Here is an 11,282-nt window from a genome sequence, read left to right on the forward strand (position 1 = left end):
GAGCTTCGATATCGTCGATCTCTGGTCTATGTGGATGCTGATGGACCGGGACACAGACACCGCTTCTTCTCGCCATCAAGGCCCTGCTTCCTCGCTGAAGCTCTCGAGACAAGGTTGCCGTAATTGGCAAAAGCTTCTCGTTGTACCAAAGCAATGGCGAGCAAACGTGCTTGACCCCCAGCATAATCTCGCCACAAGCAGTGGCAGTGTCAGTGACGAAATCCCATCACATTCCATTGAAAGTTGTTGCTTCTCTTTGTCGGCTTTTTCTGTGGTACACATAGCTCACCACCATCTCAGCTCAGATAAGAGCGATACATTGAGATTTTCTTTGTGAAGATTATCTTTTTGATGATGAAGCTCTCAAGCTCCACAAGGGAAAGCTTATTGACCACTTGAGCTCTGTTCTTCAAAGACTTGAGCTCCATCAACGGCAGCTGAAAGCAGAGTTGAGCTTTGTTCTTTGTCATGACGAGGCCTCCACCAAAGGCGTGTCTTTCACAAGCTTGCTAGAGTTGAGTTCGGCAGGTCCATGCTTGATGTTCGTTGCAAGACGTGTATTAACTCGTGCTTGAGTACACTTGGAAATAAAGAGCTTAGCTTATGATCATTCACTCGGATGGAAACGAGACGCTCTCAAGCTCCACAAAGGACAGCTTCTTGGCGACTTGAGCTCTGTCTTTCAAAGACTTGAGCTCCAACGTCAATAGACAGTCTGTGTTTCTTCTTCATCATGACTGATTTTGAGAAGTGGAGATTGCAACATCTCGCAAGGCATGCTCCAGCTTGTCACTGCCGCTGTTGTGATTCCACTCAGCTTCACAAGCTTGTTCACTGCTCAAGACTCATTCCAGTCGCCTCTCTCATCCGTCTTTAAGCTCGGCCTCGGACAGTAGCAATCACGTGATGACCTTGGTAGTAACGATCTGATCTCCGCACCCGGCTTCTTACGTTTCACCGCCATGACGTCTTCAAAAGCTCCGTCAACAGAAGCTTGTCGCCAAGTTCTCAAGACTCCGCACCGGCTTTGTTCTCGGCATTCATCTCATCTCGTCACTCATTTTGTATCTTCACCGAGGAGACACCATGATTAATAGAGAATACAGTGAGATGTCCATTGCCCGGCTAGAAAGTATGCACACGCCACTAGTGTCATCAAGGGATCATGGGAGTCACGAGGAAAGAGACAACAAGATGCGCAGTCACACGTTAAGCTTCAGATAAATCAAGTTCTACGAGCTTTTACTCATCTTCAACACGTGTCATCACGTTTCCATCAAAGCATGAACAACTCCAGATTATCATCACGAGACAAGCACTTTCCCTTATACAAACAGAGTAGAGAAGACGAAGAATATGAGACGCTCTTTGCAAATGATGGCGATTTGGTCACAGTCCTCACAACTCTCTTGGCGACTTCATCGTCACTGATCACCAACTTAACAGCACAAGCCGACACATTTCTCAACATCATCATAGCCCGACGAACACACAAGCCAACAACTTGTTTGGCACACACGATCTCAACACGAGGCTTCGGATCAGCAATAGTTCGGTAAATGTGTATTTTAGGCACACGTTTAAATTGAACTTGCTTTTTATTAGGCACGAGTTTGCGGTCGACTCGCTTATTGTTAGACACGAGTTTACAGAAACTCGTCTTTGGCTAGGCATGAGTTTACATAAGCTCTCCTTCTACTAGGCACGAGCTCTCAGTAAACTCGCCTTTGTCTTAGCATGAGTCAAGTAAACTCGTCTTTCGCTAAGCACGAGTTTAAAGCAAACTCGCTTATTACTAGGCACAAGTTCAAAATAAACTCGCCTAAACCGTCATAGGCATGAATGTGTCTAGTTCATTGTCTAATAAACCCTATTCGTAAAATTCACAGAGATCGACTTCATCTCTCTCTACGAACTTGGGGGGACTTACTGTTGGGGATGGATTTACATCCTCCTAAAGGCCCATTAGACATTGAACTAAGCTCATATTGCTAGGAAGCCCTAGGCTTCATCTTTCTATAAATAAGGAGCTACCTCCTTATGAGAAATGATCTTCTCCTCTTCTTAGACTTTAAGAACATATTTTCATAGAGATTTTGTATTCTAAGGTTCACTTTACCTTTGTAATCATCTTGGTGATGAACCTTCAATCAATGAAATCTCTTTTATATTCTTTTTTCCATTTGATTTCATTTCAAGATTTCTCCTATGCCTCAAGAATCTAATTCTTATTCTTAAATTCTTTTATTGTATTGATTCAACAAACACTACCGGCATAAACACCATTTTGGATCAAACATTACTCACTTCTCGCAACTAGTTGAAGAGAAGGGTACTGTTGCTTGGAAGACACGAAGCTTGGAGAAGATCGAGTATAAGAACTAGGGTTTTATTTTCTGAACAATGTTTTAACGAATTATTGTGAATCTCTTTGTTGTTGCTGTCTAGTTCAATTTTTGTCATGTTTGATTGTTTACTATATAACAAAGTTGCGTGGTTTGAATACATAACTGGTTTCTAATGTATAAAACTGATATATAGTTATGGGGGCTATACAAAGATGATGGTTTAATATGGAGACTAGGGTAACAATTGTGTAACAAATTCTTGTGAATCGCCAAGTATAATGTTTTTCTTCTCTTGTTGCTGTTGTCGTCGAGGTCAAGTACTATCATGTCGTCGAGGTAACAATTGTGTAACAGACCCCTATTCAAATTGATTGTCATTAAAACAAAGTTTGTATGATTGAAGACACAGAATTGGGTTTACTGTATAAAAACTAATAGTTGTGGGCTAAACAGAGATGATATCTCATATGGGGTCAAAAACATAAAAACGAGAAAAACTTCTCCCGGTTTATCTAAAATCAAATTTCACATGAAATCCAACATTCTTTTGCGCAGTAAAAGGGGTCTGAATAAACCAAAGCAACCTCCTCCACATTTAAGAAACTTTTGCAAACTAATCCGAAGTCTTTTGATACAACATAAACCAACACAAAAGACCAAACTTGTCTCATAAAATAGATAAAAAAACGGAAACACGTATCTTCAGTAAAGACATATAGTAATGCCACGGTTAAAAGGAAGTATTTATAACAGAGACCTCATCAGTACCAATACAACAACAACTATATTTTAGTACTCATAAGCAGCAGTTCTCTTCATCATCCTCATGAACTCTTCCATATTAACTTCACCATCACCTGCATTTTGTATTTATTTTAGTGTCAATCATGTTTCTTCACCAAGCGTTCTTTGCCCAAGAAAAAAATAGAGAAATTTCAGCAACTTACGGTCACGGTCAGCTTCTTCCACCATTTCACGTATCTCAGCATCAGTGAAGTTTTCACCCAAGTCCTTTGCCATGCGTTTGATATCATCAGCAGATATCTTCCCCTGCAACAAATATGTAAAAGAATGACTTTTGTACTAGATATTGTAATCCTCTGAGAGATGAAAGAAAGAAAGAAAGCATTATAGATACATTATTGTCAAGATCAATGATCTTGAAAGCCTTGGTGAGCTCTTCTTTGGTGTCACGTTCACCAATTTTAGCAGTCATCATATGGTAAAACTCATCGTAATCTATGGCTCCACTTCCATCCTTGTCCACATCTGCTATCATTTTCTCGATTTGCTTCAATCATTATACAAAACAAAACAAAACAAAACAAAGAGGATATATATATCAGAATCCTTCATTCTTCAAAGAAGTAAAAGAACCTACAAATGAAACTTATGTTACCTCTTCCGTCATCTCGAAACCAAGCGCCCTAAATCACACAGAGTAGTAACTTGAAAGATTAATATTTAAAAATAAAAATAAAACATTGCAGAACTCCAAAAAAGATTCACCTCATAGCAACATTAAGCTCTTTAGCATCGATGGTACCAGAGCCATCAGTGTCAAAGAGATCAAAAGCTTCCTTGATCTCTTGCCTCTTCTGCTGATTCAACCCATGATGACGTCTGGGTTTCTCTTTCCTTGAAACACCTCTGTATAGACTCGACTGCAGAAGAAACAATTAAACAACATCAATCATCTCATAGAGAAACCAAACCAACACAACACGAGACATAGCTCAACTATACTAGAAACAAAAGAAAAATATAAACTTTTAACACTAAGACACGATTAAATTTCAAGAACAGGAAGCACTCATAGAGAAACCAACACAAGACAAGACATCTCAATTTTACTAAAAATCTAAACTTTTTTAACACGGGCATGTAAGAAAAGACATCTTTTTAGCATAAAAATCTCCAAGCTACTAGACACTCTATATCAATCATCCTTGATTGATTCTAACAATCTCGCCGTTATATCTCAGCACAAAAACTTTGATCCAATCTCAAGAAATTGCTGATCGTTAACACACATATTGAGACAAATCGAAGTTACGAACCATTCCTTCTTTGCGAATCGGAGAGATGGAAGAAGAAGAAGAAGCTCTTTCCGCGTCGATTTCTCGAAAAGTAATCTAAACGTTTCTCTCTACTTTCCTCGTTTCTTTCATACCAGGAAAAAGTCGATCAGATGGGCCTATTACTGAAAGGCCCATTAACGAAAACAAATACGCCGGCCCAAATTGCGACTCATGAATCCAAAACTAACTAACTAATTCATTTAGCTAAACTCTCGTGTCTTGCTTTGCCTTACCTATCAGACTTTGCAACATGATTCAATCTGCTTCGACCCATTTTTTTGGTAGGACTCAAATACAACAAAAAAATGTGTTGGGTAGCGTGAGATTTGCCGGTGAACACAAAGAGTGATGGTGGTTTACGCATGAGGGATATACACGCCTTTAACGTTGCAATGCTTGGCAAACTATCTTGGTGGATTGTCCAAAATCCGAGGAGATTATTCGTATGTGTTCTCCTTGAAAAATACTGCTACGGTCCATCTTTCTTGTCGATATCCTGCTCTACTTCAGCTTCTCATGTGTGGAGAGGGATTCTCTTCGCCGAGATCTCCTCAAGACACAACTCTGCAAATCTATCGGCAACAACGAGACAACAAACACATGGACAGATAATTGGATCTCCTCCTCGACGCACATCATACCCTTTGGTCCGACGCGTGATCTGGAGGGAGACCTTATGGTCTCAGACTTGCTTACTAGAGGTTCCAACTCTTGGAACAGACACCACATAGAGTATTTTTTTTTTCTGAGATTGCACATCTGATTTACTTGGTACACCCAAGCTCTTGTTCATGCTCAATCAATCGACTGCCTCCAACCGGCCTCACTCAGAATCTCTTTGCTTGGATCTGTTGGCAAATCTGGACTACACGGAACAAATTCTTATTCGAAAACATAGCTTCTCATGCTAGTGATCTGATGATTAAGACTATATATGGGGCTCGAGAGTGGCAGCTCGCTCAACTTGAAGACAATAGCCTTCGACAACCTTCATCCATCGGAGCGATGACACCACCATCTCTGCCTTCGGGAACGATCCGCTGCAACTCTGATGCGTCGTGGGTCCGTGACTCTCTTACTGCGGGCCTAGGTTGGATCCTCGACCTTTATTCCAAGGATAATGCGACCCCGGGAACTAGGGGTTGGCATTTTGCCCGATATCCAAACCCATATCCGAACCCGACCTGAAAAACCAAAAACGAAATCTGAACCGAAATAGCAAAATATCAGAGCGGGTAGTGAATTAGGAAAAATTAGATATCCAAACCCGAACTGGTAACATCTGAACCCAAATGGATATCCGAACATAACCGAACATATGAATACTTGACCTTATATTTCTAGTTTACTTCTCTAATTTTTATTCAAAATTTTATATTGATGCTGCACATGACTAAAAATCAGATAAATATACATATAATTATAGAAAAAATTATTTGCTACTCACTTAAAATACATATCAAGCTCTTGTTTCTTACATTAACAAAAGTTGCATCCAAAATTTTAAAATAATAACTTAATTAGTATCTTTCTATTTTAAAGTTTTTTCTTTAAACCTATTAATAGTTTAATCTATTAAAAATTAGAAAACAAGTTAAGTTAAAAGTATATATGTTAAATACAAAAAAAATTAAACAATGAAGAATTTATTTTTTTTCCTTCAAAATCTAAATATCTGAACCCGATCTGGAATAGTCAAACCCAAACTTAAAATACCCAAACCCGACCCAAAATGTAGAAATACTTAGACGGGTTTTATACCTCTATACCGAAATATCCAAAAATCAGAAATACCCGTTTCGAACTCGAACCCCCACCCCTACGGGGAACTAACTTCTTACTCATGTTAAGTCACCACTGCTGGCCGAAGCACTAGCAGCACTCAGAGAAGCAGTGGCAGCGGCTAACAACCTTTCTCTTCCAAATGTCTGGTTTTGATCCGACTCTCAGGAGCTCACTAGAGCAATAGACTCGAAGTCATATCCGGTGGAGATTTTTGGAGTTCTCATGGATGTCAAGTTTCTATCTTCGTCTTTCTCTTTCATTGTATTTTCCTTTATCCGTAGGGAGTATAACTCCATTGCTGATCCTCTTTCGAAATCGGTTTTGGTACCGAACTCTTTTTGATGTACTGAACCTTCTTTACTTATGATACTTCTATATGTTGTTCAAAAAAAGAAATGTATGTTTTCTTATAAATTAAAAAGCAGTTCAATGCAAGCTAAATAAATATTGACCAAATACTTATGTAGGATATACATAGTTAATAATTCATTGGCCATCTGCAATTTTCCTATATTTTTTTTCCTTCTTTACATATTAAACAATTTAACACTTAGATTTCGAATGAATGGTGATGTAAATTAAAAAAATGCACGTCAAATAAAATAAATGCAGATCAAAGTGTTTGAATAGAAAAGCAGTACAGTGACAAGTGTCATGCACATGGGTTTTTATGTACTATAAAATCATTCACGTTTTTTAATGTAAAATTAAAAAAAGAAAGAAGGAAAACTCCATAAAGTATAATTTTTTTTTTGTTTTTCTGCATAAATACAGTTCACCTGCATGTATTTCTTCTACCTTTAGTGCTTTTGATGTTGTTTAACTATTTCACTCTTTTTCTAGCCAATAGGTAATTTCACTGAAATAAATTAATTCTATAAATATTGATTCATTATCCATAAATATAATCTTACTAGTTCTATACTTTGTCAAAATAAAACTCTCTTGTTGTTGTGTATTATGCTCCTCTCTGGTGTAAGGTAAGATTACCCTTTTATTTTTATTTTATTATATTTATATAATACATATTAATAACTGAAAATATAGTTTAGCTAATTGGAAAATCCTATATATATGATACATTTTAGAGTTTTTACGTATAACATATGCATGTAAGTAAATACGAGATGTTTTTTAGCTCCCTGTAAATCTTTTCGGAATGGGTTGTTAGGTATCACATGTCTCATTTCAACAATGGTCTTCCTCTTAAGAATAAAAAGAACTATTTAATCGATGTCATGTATCTCTACGTTGTGTTATTGAAAAGATATCTGGAGTCTGGAAGAGAAATAGAGGATTTTGTGTGATTTTTTGGAATACAATATTCATTTTCAGACAAGAGTTGTAAATGCTACAATGAGACTACATTTTTTTTTTTAGAATTTCAAATCTTTTTATTGAAAATTTTGTTGAAGTAATGAGACACACATATACCAGCAACGAATATTCTAAAAGTGACCTAAGTGACATGAATATAGCAAATATGGCTCTTGGAAATCATATGACAAACATTATAGATAATATTGTAGATATTTTATGGGCAAATCAAAATATTTTTCATTAAATTATTTTACCTTGTTTATGTATTGTATTTCTACATTATGTGTTTTGATTTTTTGGTTGTAATTTTTTTATTTAAATATATGATATGCATTTTTGAACTGCTTTTACCATTTACAACTATAATATTTTTTTATTTGCATGATTTGCATCAATCCCACATGATCTGCTTGATTTGCACTTATCCCACTTGATTTATTTGATCTATACCATTTGATTTGCATTTACCTTTTGAATGGTGAATAACAAAAAAAAAATGTAGTTCAATCTGCATATATATAAACTGCTTTTGTACTAAATTTGTCTATATATTCATTCATACCTTAAAGGTTTGAATGAGCATGCAGAACAAATCCAAATTAAAAAATACAGTCCATTAATATTTGTAGATTGTACTGCATTTTGTCATTATTCAGCTATTTAATTGAATAACAAAAATAAAATGTATAAAATATAAATTTCTGCATGCAAAATAAATTTAAAAAGAACATAGAAAAATCTTATGCATGCAGTTTATATATATTTTATTATTTATTTCAGGTCAGCATTTTCATAGCTGAATGAACAGTATATATAGTTCCCTCTGCATGTCAACATTTTCTCATTTCTCTTGCATTAGTTCTACTTCACTTTCAAGGCCGAAGGCTTTGAATATGAACACAATACAAAGAAAGTTAAATGCTTTACATGTAAAATGCAGATTAAAATGCATTTTTTTCCATTCACAAATTTAAATGCATAACATAAATAAACAATAAAATAATAAATGAACTGTAAGAAGAATATTTACTAGTACTAATATTTTGATATGCAGAGCAAAAAAGGAAGACATTGTTGAGGGCTAATCACGATGCATGCTTTAATTGTTTTTTGAAAAATAATATGCTTAAATTTTCTCTCTTTTAGTTGTTTAAAAATATATTTACTAATAACTTATTTCATTCACTCTAAAAATAAACTCAATATTCTTTCAGAAATATGATTTAACATTGTATTACATTTTCTGTTTTTATTTATTAATTTAATTACAAATTTATTAATAAAAATAGTTTTCAAATATTTATTCTTTTACATATATTATTTTATATCATCTAAAATATATAACTTCACTGTAGAATCATATATAATATTTACGTAAAAAGAGAAACATACATGTTATATTTCTTTAATTTTTATTATTGGCAATAATTAATATAAATAAGACAATTAATTAATACTTGTTTACAAAGAAATAACTTTTATTTTATGATATTTTAACATAAACTAGTTTAATGAATTCATGCATGTAATCTAATAACTCTTATTTTATTTGAATATCTTTTTAAAGTTTAAATTTTATTTTATAGTTACTTCATATTTTACACAGTAAAATATCAGATATATTTTTTGTTATTTCATATATATTATAACATGTTTTGTCAACATATAATGCATGCATGTATTTTATCTTTTGTTTAATTGATTTTTTGGAAAATATATTATAACATATGTAGCATGAATGCAATTTTGTTTCTCTTTAATTAGAAGTAGTGTTTAAGATATGTAACTTACATCATTTTAAATTTTCAACATTTTATCAAATTTTCATCATTTTTGGGTCTTCAAATCTGATTTCGGATAAAATACCGGGTATTTACCAGGTATTTGAATATCTTAAGGTATTTTCGGGTATTCTTTTTGGGATTTTGGATACTTTTTGAGTTTCGGTATCTTGGTACTTTTTGGTATTAAAGATATTTTTGAAGTATCGGGTTTTGGTTTTCGGCTATAATTTTGGGTATAAATTCCATTTCTATAAATATAATTTGGGTATCGGATAAAGTTTCGGTATTTTGGGTATTTAAGTCAGATTTTGGGTAAATGTTTTTGTATTTACCGGATAAATGAATATTTTCAAGTATTTTTGGATTTTGTAATATTTTTGGGTTTCTGATCGAGTTCGAGTTTTTAGGTCCTTTTAAGTCCTAAATATCCGAACATAATCGGATCTAAAATGTACCCAAAATAATATGCATTTTATAGATATCTTAATTTTACACTTGAACCTATCTGAATTCATTAATAACTGATCTGAACCCAAACCAAAAATTTCTAAATACATAGCTGAATCCAAAAGTATTAGATCCAAAAGAATAGACCCAGTAGGAACCGAAACAAATCCGGCCTGAAAAGCTTAAATGCCCATACCTAACTTGATCTGCATTTGTTCAGCATAATTTACTAGATCTGCATTTGTTCTGGTTGATCTATATTTTTTGTTCTGTGTCACCATTCGAGGTCTTCATTAATTATTTTCAATTCTGCATTTTAGTGGTGAATGAGTACTAAATGTAGTCATGTCTCTCTCTCTTGCTTGACATTCATACCCTTATTATGAAGATTGTTCTCCATTTATTTGCTGCTCATCCATTTAATTGCAGAACAAATCGAAATCATAAGATATTTGCAAATCTGCATGCAGATTAATGTTCGTCGTTGAATAGTTGATCTGCAAAAATATAAGAAAATTTGGTGGGTAACATGTAGATGGTCAATGCATATAAGTATATTTTGTGTTCATTAGCTTTTTATAGATATTTTTATTAGAGTTATTCCAAACAATTCTAAATTAAACAAAAAATATTTTACAACTATAGTTTAATATTTTATTTCAATTTTTTGTATTACGTAATAACTCCTTTTAGAAGAGTTTATTTATAATTTATATATTCACATTTTTATATAACTTCAATGCAATAAGTAGTTATGTATGTTTTTAAAATCTTCTAAAAATGTAATGCATTATTAAAGAAGAAATAAATATTTTTACAAAATGAAGTATTGAATATAATTTTTATTTTTATTTTTTACATTTTTAGATTGTCTAATACATCTGCATCTATAATAAATGGTTCTAAAATCAAGATTTAGTTTTTGAATTAGTTATGTTTCAAGAAATTATGAAATTTTAATATGGTAAAAAAAATTGTATAATCAATAAATTTTATGTTTGTTCTCAATTAATGAATTATAACATATGCATATATTTTATTTTTTTTATTTAGAAATTATATTTCTGTTTATATATTATATATCATTGTTTTGTATGTTTTTAACATTCAGTCAAACATGCTGGTTTGATAAATTAGTTTTAACAGTTAGATTTGTATTTTTTCGGCATATTTTAATTAATTTGCATTTGTTATACTTAAACTGCATTATCTGTTTAATCTGCATTTTATTATTTGTATTCCCATTCGAAATCTAATAATTTAGATGAAGTACATTAATATTTTATTAATTATTTTAGTTCTGGGTTTTAATTTGTGAGTGAGTACAAAATGCAATCTCTTCTACATCATTATTTATTTTGCATTTTTCTTGTCTCTCTCCTCATGTACATTTTTTAGACCGCATGTTTGAAGTGTTTCAAGCATTTTTTGCCTTTACATTTATAATTTACCTTTTTGAAATTAATAATAGTAAATAAATATTTTAGTTACTTATAAGCTTTTAAAAATGTAAATTT

At 33.2% G+C, this 11,282-nt stretch overlaps 1 protein-coding gene across 1 annotated transcript; it reads right to left on the minus strand.

Annotated features, from left to right (window-relative positions):
- Positions 1 to 2,918: 2,918 nt before the first annotated feature.
- Positions 2,919 to 4,559, minus strand: LOC106434328 (probable calcium-binding protein CML20). Its single transcript, XM_013875168.2, has 6 exons — positions 4,409 to 4,559; positions 3,858 to 4,012; positions 3,748 to 3,775; positions 3,487 to 3,639; positions 3,296 to 3,398; positions 2,919 to 3,205 (listed from the first exon to the last, which is right to left on the minus strand). The coding sequence occupies exons 1-6, from the start codon at positions 4,409 to 4,411 to the stop codon at positions 3,138 to 3,140; spliced, it is 510 nt and encodes a 169-aa protein (XP_013730622.1). The 5' UTR covers positions 4,412 to 4,559; the 3' UTR covers positions 2,919 to 3,137.
- Between the last annotated feature and the right edge of the window lie 6,723 nt (positions 4,560 to 11,282).

The sequence above is a fragment of the Brassica napus genome, chromosome C1 (assembly GCF_020379485.1).
Source record: "Brassica napus cultivar Da-Ae chromosome C1, Da-Ae, whole genome shotgun sequence".
NCBI lineage: Eukaryota > Viridiplantae > Streptophyta > Magnoliopsida > Brassicales > Brassicaceae > Brassica > Brassica napus.